This window comes from Octopus bimaculoides, chromosome 1, assembly GCF_001194135.2.
Source record: "Octopus bimaculoides isolate UCB-OBI-ISO-001 chromosome 1, ASM119413v2, whole genome shotgun sequence".
Classification (NCBI taxonomy): domain Eukaryota; kingdom Metazoa; phylum Mollusca; class Cephalopoda; order Octopoda; family Octopodidae; genus Octopus; species Octopus bimaculoides.
In genome coordinates, this window is record NC_068981.1 from 119,400,704 (window position 1) to 119,411,169 (window position 10,466).

A 10,466-nucleotide genomic window follows, 5' to 3' on the forward strand; every position below is an offset into this window, starting at 1 on the left:
CAGGAGAAACCAAATTGTCAAGGTAATTTGTGTGTTATATTGTAATTTGTGTTTGTAGGTTGTTATTGTCCTACCCAAGCAGTGGTGGCTTGTGCATAGGCACTGCGGAACTGCAGAACCCCATGTTTCCATCCAATATCAATAACATTCAATATAATGAGTCCTTTTTTTCTTTTACTCTTTTACTTGTTTCAGTCATTTGACTGTGGCCATGCTGGAGCACCGCATTTAGTCGAGCAAATCGACCCCAGGACTTATTCTTTGTAAGCCTAGTACTTATTCTATTGGTCTCTTTTGCCGAACCGCTAAGTTACGGGGACGTAAACACACCAGCATCGGTTGTCAAGCGATGTTGGGGGGAGAAAACACAGACACACAAACATACACACACACACACATATATATACACACATATATACGATGAGCTTCTTTCAGTTTCCGTCTACCAAATCTACTCACAAGGCTTTGGTTGGCCTGAGGCTATAGTAGAAGAAACTTGCCCAAGGTGGGACTGAACCCAGAACCATGTGGTTGGTAAGCAAGCTACTTACCACACAGCCACTCCTACGCCTTGTTAAGACTCTTTCTATAGGTATTTTATAGAAATAATAGCCAGTACTGATTTGTTATGATGTTTCATATCCGAGTATACCTAATATAATCAACAATGAGATAGAAAATGGGACATGGATATTGGGTGTATATGCCCATTACCCATTTTTCATCTTTGGTGTCATTGTTGTTTCCATCAGGTGTCTCTGATATGAAATGTAACAAGTGATATAACTGTTACTCTTTTACTCTTTTACTTGTTTCAGTCATTTGACTGCGACCATGCTGGAGCACCGCCTTCTTAGTTGAGCAAATCGACCCCAGGACTTATTCTTTGTAAGCCTAGTACTTATTCTATCGGTCTCTTTTGCCGAACCGCTGGGTTACGGGGATGTAAACACACCAGCATCAGTTGTCAAGCGATGTTGAGGCGACAAACACAGACACAAACATATACACACACATACATACATACATACATATATATATATATATATACACATATATACGACAGGCTTCTTTCAGTTTCCGTCTACCAAATCCACTCACAAGGCTTTGGTCAGCCCAAGGCTATAGTAGAAGACACTTGTCCAAGGTGCCACGCAATGGGACTGAACCTGAGACCATGTGGTTGGTAAGCAAGCTACTTACCACACAGCCACTCTCTTTTCTAAAATAGTGTGTCTAAGATGGACCCCTGTTAAGTTGACTTTCTCTAGATGCACTACTTGAACCTTTCAATGATATCTTAATGACCCAATTGAATGAGTTATGGAATTCAGCACAGTGCTTCCTGCTAATAATGGGTAATAATCTTATTGTTGTTGCTGCTAGGAGTGGGAAATATTGAAAGAGAAACACATGTTAATTTTGTCAAACAGATAGCAGTGGAAATGAATACATTAAAAGCTAGCTAGATAGATAGATAGACAGATAGCTAGACAGACAGATAGACAGACAGACAGATAAATAGAAATAGATAGATAGATAGATAGATAGAGAGAGAGAGAGAGAGAGAGAGAGAGAGAGAGAGAGAGAGAGAGAGAGAGAGAGAGAGAGAGAGAGAGAGAGAGAGAGAGAGAGAGAGAGAGAGAGAGAGAGAATCTGTAATGGTTGCTCATTGTGCTAGATGTAGCAGTCAAATCTCCCTCGAATTTCATCCCACCACCTTCAAAGAAAAAAAAAACACATTTTGCACAAGTAGTCTTAGGTAACACAATGTCTGAGAAAAAGACAAAAGGACAGAATGGTCAAGTTCTAACAGTTTTTATCATAGGTCTGCTTAATTAGGATTGACCTGGGGCTAAACAACAACAAATATAACTAGTATAGTTACTGCTGCTACTACTACTAGTTCAGTTCTTAACCCATTAAGTCCCACTGTCCTATAAATAGGACACTAAACGAGAACATTAAATAAGCTATATCACATGGTCTTAGTGTTTTATTTATAGGACACCGAGTATTTCCATTTCTACTAAGAGTAAAGGAGTTTTAATAATTATTTTTTCATTTTAACCTTTTTTCAATCATCTGTGAAAATTTAGAAGTAATATTCAGAAACTTAAGTACTCTGGGACTTAATGGGTTGATGTGTTTATAATGGACTAACCGTGGTGAAAGCAGTGAACTGGCAGCATTTCTTCTAGCTTTATGTTCAGAGTTCAAATACTGCTGAAGTCAACTTGGCCTTTCATCCTATTGGGGGTTGAGAAAAAAGAAGGTACCACTTGAACACTGGGGTTGATGTAATTGACAAGCTCCCTTCGCCCCAAATTTCAGTCTTTGTGCCTATTGTAGAAAGAAAAATCTCCTGGTTGAAAAAAAAATTTTCCCACTTCTATTCTATACAGTTGACTTGCTGGAAATAGCAGCCAAATCTTCATCAAAATCTCACTCTGACTTAAAGAACATATTGGATAATGTAGAACCAGATTCATCTTTGATCATATGTCTGCTCGATCAGGGCAAACCACAGCTAAAAGCAACAATATCCATGATAACAGCTACAAAAATGAGCTAATGAGGCAACTTCTCTATAGTTACTTTACAGGCTAGAAATAGCATCCAAATCACCCTCAATCGGTACACTAGCATGTAAGGGAAGCTAAGAGTACATTAGACTGCAATAGTCCTACATAAAGCTCAGAAGCCAGGGTGGTCATGGCTGGAATGTATTCAATCATAGATTTCTTCAATCAGAATTGTGGCACAGGAATGGCTATGTGGTAAGAAGTTTGCTTCTGTACCACATAGTTCTGGGTTCTAGATTCAATCCCACTGCACAGCACCTTGGGCAAGTGTCTTCTACGATAGCCTCAGGCTCACCAAAGCTTTGTGAGTGGATTTGCTAGATGGAAACTGAAAGAATCCTGTAATATATATATATTATAAAGAGTAAAGATCCCCCTTGGTCATGAATGATCATGGGATTGCACCTAGAAAGTTGCCCTCTGAGGCACAAGTCCAGGCAAGGTTGTTTATGGAAGACCAGCAGTCACCCATGCATACCAGCCTCCCCTCTCTATGCCACCGATATTATCCAAGGGAAAGGCAAAGGCAGATACAGCTTGGCACCAGTGACATTGTGACTCTTTTCTACAGTTAAGTGAACTGAAGCAACGTGAAATAAAGTATCTTGTTCAAGAACACAACTCACAGCCCAGTCTGGGAATTGAACTCACTACCTCATGATTGTGAGCCCAATGCTCTATTACTGAGCCATACATTTCTCTTTGGCTTTAGAGTCTGATGACACATCTGCGAAGCTATGGCCTTTTTGGATGTGAAACCATTCGTCACTCTATGACTTGATTAATATATATAATTCTATAACTTAATTAATATATTTCATTTTGGGATTTGGTTTGCAAGATTCTTTATGTGAGTGCATGTGCTGAAACATATTCTGTTGTGTCTGGGAAGAGTCATTCTCTTTTAATGCCTTATAATTTTAACACATGCACTGGTAAAATTTCCACTTATTTCTTTTTTATTTTTCTAAAATTTTCGTTGCGTCTTGCAACCTTTTCAATAGTTTTGAATATATATATATACATATATATATATATATATATATATATATTTATTTATTTATTTATTTATGTATGTATGTATGCATGTATGTATACCAATGTGGCTGTGAGTGTATTTATGTTTGTTTCCTTGTCTTGACATTGCATGACAGTTGTAATATGATTGTCACTGTCATACAAGCAGTGCCATTCATTTCCAATATTCTGTAATGAACATATCTAGCCATGGAGAAATATTGTCACACTTGGAAACAGGTAAAGGTTGGTGGAAGGAAGGGCATTTTGCTGTAGAAAATCTACCTCAATAAACTTAGTCTGATCCATGCAAGCATGGGAAAGTGGACATTAAAATAATGTTGTTGTTGACGACGACGACAGTGATGATGATGAAGATGAAGAATTAGTCTGATGCTAGTCACTACCACCACCACCACCACCAACAACAACAACATCATCATCATCATCAAATATATATATAAACATACAAGTTTCCAATTTCGCTAACACATATCAATATACTTACACCTACAGATTTGTTTAAAAAAAATTTTTTGCTGGCTCATTTGTATTGTGTGAGAAATATCTTATGACCAGGTTGTGGGTGCTGGACATGGGAGTATAAGCATTTGATTGCTTCAATAACAGATGTTGTGAGACTGAAGAGGACGTGGGTGTAATTGAAGAATAAAAGGACCATAATGATTGTGTGTTAAGAGTCATGAGAAATGATTATTGTGATGATGATGATGATGATGATGGTGGTGGTGGTGGGGAGGATAGTGAAGAGTTGAGAAAAAAAAGTAAAATTATATGGAAAAAGAAGAGGTGTAACTATAAGAAAGAGTTGAAGAATCAGCAGGAAGGAAAGTGTAAGAGGAATAAACTGATGTTCTGTTTCTTTTTCTTTCACTGACTCTGAATCTCTGTTTTTTTTTCTCTCTTCACACACACACACACACACACATTTATATATATGTGCTCATCATGAGTCAGAAAAGAAAAAAAAAAACAGACATTCATATATTAGGTAATAGAATGTGCATATTATTATTATTGTTGTTATTATTATTGTTATTATTATTTATTTATTTGTTTGTTTGTTTGTTTAAGGTGACTAGCTAGCAGAATGGTTAGTACTCTGAACAAAGTGCTTTGTAGCATTTCTTCTGGTTTTATGTTCTGCATTCAAAATGCCATCAAGGTTGACTTTGCTTTTCATCCTTTCGGGGTCAATGAAAATAAGTACCAGCCAAACCCTGGGGTCGATGTATTCAACCATCTCCTCCCCTGTCTTGTGATAACCAATTAATGTCATTCATTACTGAATAGTTTCATGCCAAAAGTGAAGAAGTAAGTTTTGCAATCATAGGACATGGCTGAATGGAAGGAGGTCATGTATGAATACATATTCTTTTATTTGTTTCAGTCATTAGACTGTGACCATGCTGGAGTATCATCTTGAAGAGTTCAGTCAATGAAACCACCCTAGTACTAATTTTAAATCTGGAAATTATTCTACTGGTCTCTTTTTGCTGGATCCCTTAGATATGGGAGCATAAAATCCCAACATCGGCTCTACAAACGCATGCACACATACAAATGCATTCATAATGGGATTTCTGCATAGTTTCTTTCTGACAGATTCATTCTCAAAGTGTTGAAGACACTTGCCAAAAATGTTATGCTGTGGGATTGAACCTGAAACCATGTGGTCGTGAAGTGAACTACACACATACTCAAAAACATGTGTCTTCTTGACCTGAGCAAATGTTATCTTTTTCTCGGCACATCAGCATTTCTAATAAGATTAATAATTTTTAGCACATTAAATATTTTAGCAGAAACTTAATTATTATATTTTTGCATAGATGGTGTTTCTGAGTAATTAGCATTGCTAATTTACACATCTGTCTGTCACCCTTGTTTTTCTTTCTTTCAATATTCGAGTGGAGGCAATAACAAATGACCGAGACCTTCAGTAATACACCATGCTTGAGTAGAAGACCCACCAAGCTATAGTTGTGGCAGATACTAGTGTCACGCAACTGGCACCTGTACCGGTGGCATGTAAAAGCACCCATTACACTTTTAGAGTGGCTGGCGTTTGGAAAGGCCATGCCAAATCAGACTGGAGTTTGGTGCAGCTCCTCAGCTTTGGTAAAACTGTCCAACCCATGGCAGCATAGACAACAGACGTTAAAAAATGATGATGATGATGAATGTTGTTCATTATTTCTCTTCAGAGGACAAAGAATGCTTGAAGAATTCCAAGAGAAATTACAGGAAGAAGAAACTAGTAGGTCTGAAATTGAAAATAAACTGGAGAAAATGTCTAAAATCTTATTGCAAGTCAAATCTGGTATTGACCATCTTGCTGATAGACTCTCTCATCTAAAAACAGTATGTCTTTCATTTTATATTTTTGTATTTCTCAGGTTTCAATTTTATACTGCCTGTATTGTAGGTGTGTATGTGTATTTTAGGCGTGTGTGTGTACATATATACCATATTTGTCAACCATTGCCCTTCCTGTGTTGTCTCTTTATATGTTCATTGTCTTCATACACACACACACACAGATGATAGATAAATTGATAGATTTATAAACAGCACAAATGTTCAAAACCCGCAGTGACTGACACTGCTTGTGCTGTACATAAACACTTTATAGAAGTATTTTCTATTTTTTTGTTATCATTTGTTGATAAAGCTATAATATTGGACTGTAACAATGCAGGGGCACAGCCTTCAAGAGATTTTTAGTCTGTTACATCAACACTATCACCTATTAAGGTAGTCATTGTCTATCTATTGAAGGGCTTTACTTCCCATGAATTATGCTTCTTTAGGGAATTATTTCCCTTCTGAGGATATAAGTGACTTAGGTTATTTACAGCCAATTACAAAAGAAAGCAGACACTCATTTATACATACATACATACATACACACATTATCTATCTGTATACACATACATGTGATGTATTATGACAAGATTTGATTTCCAGTTTACTTATTACCTTCGTTTCACTTCATTTGATTTTCATCTTGCTTATAAATTTTGATCCTCTTGCTCTGCTTCCTCCCTCTTTGTTCATCTAACACACTACTTCTCTTCCTTATCATTCTTTCACTTTAAATCATTACTTTCTTTATATTTGTAACAAGTGTCTGAAATGTTAGATCTTGACATCACACCGACTTATAATAAAAACTCTTCAACAGTAATAGAAAAGCTCCTTAACAAATTTCAATAAGAATCTTATTTTCTTAATTCACTTCAACATTTAAATTTAATTTGTTGAAATATTTTCGTCGCTTTGAAACAGTGACCTGTTCACTGACAAAATTCCGTGCTGCATCTGAGAAAGTAACAGTTAGTTCATGACATATATATATGTATGTATGTATGTATGTATGTATGTGTTTTTATTTGAATATATATCTAATACAATGACTGAGATTATTAATAGACTGAAACATATTAAGAATGTTAAAGGGGTGAAATATCATCTGGTGATTCAGTTTGTTCTCCCTTTCACTACTGCAGCCAAAAGGGTACACAGCATCAACAAAACTTTCCCCTTCTTCAAATGAGTATGTTCTTGATCAATTAGCTTTATGTGAAGAGAAACTGCTGAAGCTCATGGATGACTTTCATGATGTGGACTTGGAGAAAGTTCAGAAGCAAATGGAAGACGAGGAGGTAAGAAATAAATTTGTGTGCAAACTGACAAGTATATGTGAGCAACAATATCATCTGCTTGTCATGATGGAGAAATGTGCATATTGTTGAGATTTATTTGCAGAGATTAGCACCTAAAAACGTATCACATACCTCTATCATGCACTTAAGAATTGGGTAGGTTCCAGGTAGAAGACAATTTAACCCAAACTGCAGTGTTGGAGCAGATACAAGATATCAACTTATGTTAGAATTACTGTACAAATGGGGAAAGGTTTCAGCAATGATAAATAAGCAGATAGTCTGCATAAGTACCTAATGCCACATCGCTTGTGTTAAAGTATTGATAATAAAATCTTCAGTGATCAGTGACTCAGGTGATCTCATTCTAAATATTTGGTATAGACACAATTTGTATGCTAGAATTTAATTAATAAACCATTACCACTCCTATTGGTTTGTTTTTCCATAATGACATGGGTTTGGACTGATGTAGAATATTCCACAGGTTTTAATCTTTATGTTAGTGAGATTTAAAAAAAACTATTACGGTGTTCTTTCAGTTTTTAACAACTGTGATGGATAGAAAGGAACAACGGGCCAGATGTGACATGTAGATGGGTTAGATGCATTTGTTTATAATATTAGAAAAGTTGTCTATGCCGAATATATATATGAGTGTTGTAGTTCGCTTGAAGCATTGTAGTACAGTAGTATAAAAAGAAAAGGGTAATAAAAACGCTAACAATGCAGAAAGTTCTACAAAACCCTGTATATTTTACGTGCAAAGGCCTATCTTCAGAAATGAGTAGTTGGAAGTTTTCTTTATTTACTACACATTTCTTAGACTGTTTCCTTCTGAATATAGGCCTTTGTGCCTGAAATATACACGGTTTTGTATAACTCTTTGCTTGTTATGAGCTTTCTTATATATATATATATATATATATATATATATATATATAAACACCAAAATATAGGTCAGCCTCTATTTTTATAATGGAAATCTTTTTAAAGCAATAAAACAACCCTTTTCTTTTTTGATAGAAAATTGAAAAAAAAACCTTGCCTTAAATTTGTGCATATTTATTATTTATTTAAAAATTGTATATAAGGCAACATATTGTAATAGTTTGTTGTTACTTGTACAGAAGCTGTAACTCAAATTAACAGTAATCAACATCTGTCCATACAATTGAGTCTATAGTTATCAAAGAGATATACAACCTGAAAAATACCTCATCTAAGATTGTATGATGACGATATTTTTACCCAGTACCAATTAGCAGTGGTCATAGTTGTCAAGATCTTTAGGACATTATAGTCCGAGAAAATATATAACGAACTGCTAAAAGCTACTATCACAAAAAAGCTGAAAAGCCTTTTCTTTTCAAACTCAAAATAGTGAGTAAATCAGAGAGACCACAACTGAAAGGTATTCTAACACCCCTGTAAGATGAACAGAGAAATAGCTGTGCATTCTTTCTTCTTTTCCACCATCATTATTCTCAACTTCAAATGTAACAGAATTGCTGTTTAGAAGAAGGTTAGAGTTGAAAATGTTAGAAGAGCAAAAGTTAGAGTATAAAAGACGTGCAACAAAGATAATGACAAAATATTCTTGCATTTGATTTGTATTAGAATATAATTATATAAAAAAATAATAAAACAGGCAGAATTATATACAAATAAAAAAAGTTTTTGAAGTGAGCAATTCCCCAGATATTTTACTTATTATATCTAAATAAATAGCAGTAATTCTAATATGCAATATTTATGTCTGAATTTCAGTTCCATATCAATATTGAAAGCAGACTTCCTGCATATAATACACGTGTTAAGCTTTCCACACAACTTGAAAACATCTATGCTGGTGAGTTTTATCCCTTCAACAATTTGTATTTCTTAACTGAACATTGCTGTTATTATTATTGTAAGCAGTCTTATGCAAAAGAGATGGATAAAATGCTAACTTCTCTGTATTATTTTATTATTTCTCTTTTCATGTTAATTACCAAAGAGAGTGAAAGTAGTCGAGAGGATGAACCAGAAGTCTTGAGCAGAAGTGCCATAAAGAAAATATCTCAAAGTATAATTGATGCTAAGATGAAAAAAGACATGCCAAGAAGAAGGAAGAAAACTAAATAAGTAGTGTAAGAAATCTAGCAATTAAATACAGCTCTAGAGATCAACAGTATTATGAAACTGCTCTTGTAACAAAACAAACATTGACATTTTCTTTTATGATTAATGATAATTTAAATATCTATTTATATAAAAATACTGTGATAGTTAAATTAAATACTACTTTTAAACATGTGGCACCACCTTCTTTTGACTCAGGCCACATTGATCAATTATTATTCTTAATAATAACTGGAGGCAACAGATGATGTTCTAGATTCTAATTATTGACCAACGTTTAATTACTATATCAGTGTTTATTTGCAACAAATGGATATTATTAACTAATTCATGTTAAGTATGTAGAAGTGAATTGCCTGAGGAGGAACTATCAGGTCACACAGATTAGGAATTCAAGTTTGATGCAAGTTTTTTTTTGTTTTTTATTGTTTATGAGTAGGACACTTTATGATGCAAAATTCACCTGTCCTCAATAGTTAACATATATTCTAGGAATATTCTTTGGTTTGTTGTCTCCATTGAGAAAGTAAAAGGAAGTCACTTCAATATATATATATATCAAAAATTTAAATGAGAGTTTTGACGCTAATACCCATTACTATTGAAGTTTATTCCTATGTCAACATTTCTGTATAAGGCTATATTTGGCTATGTTGACATAGGAATAAACTTCAATAATAATGGATATTAGCGTCAAAACTCTCATTTAAATTTTTGATATATAACCAAGGAGATTGATCCATAAGGAGTCTACTTTAGACCTTTGGGGAGAAATCTCTTGCTATTTTGGTAGCGATTACATGTTTATCTCATCAACACATTGTGGAGATATCATCATATGAACATATATATATATATATATATATATATACATACATATTCTATAATCAATCACAGTAATGTATCCAACATGTGGATCCTAAATGTGAAAATAAATAGGAGTTAACTACATGGTTAATATAATATGAAATTTTTAAATATTTACATTTAAAAGTTTTCCTTTTTGCAAAATGTTTACTTTCATATACTTTTATTACTCTCTTGATTTAAA

At 34.4% G+C, this 10,466-nt stretch overlaps 1 protein-coding gene across 1 annotated transcript in view; it reads left to right on the top strand.

Annotated features, from left to right (window-relative positions):
* Positions 1-10,466, top strand: part of LOC106881933 (outer dynein arm-docking complex subunit 3) — a 54,958-nt gene extending 44,492 nt beyond the window's left edge. Inside the window, exons 10-14 of the mRNA XM_052968587.1 lie at positions 4-22; positions 5,831-5,987; positions 7,136-7,291; positions 9,062-9,143; positions 9,291-10,466. Coding sequence (XP_052824547.1) covers positions 4-22; positions 5,831-5,987; positions 7,136-7,291; positions 9,062-9,143; positions 9,291-9,418 — 542 coding nt within the window. The 3' untranslated portion in view covers positions 9,419-10,466. The remainder of the gene's footprint in view (positions 1-3; positions 23-5,830; positions 5,988-7,135; positions 7,292-9,061; positions 9,144-9,290) is intronic.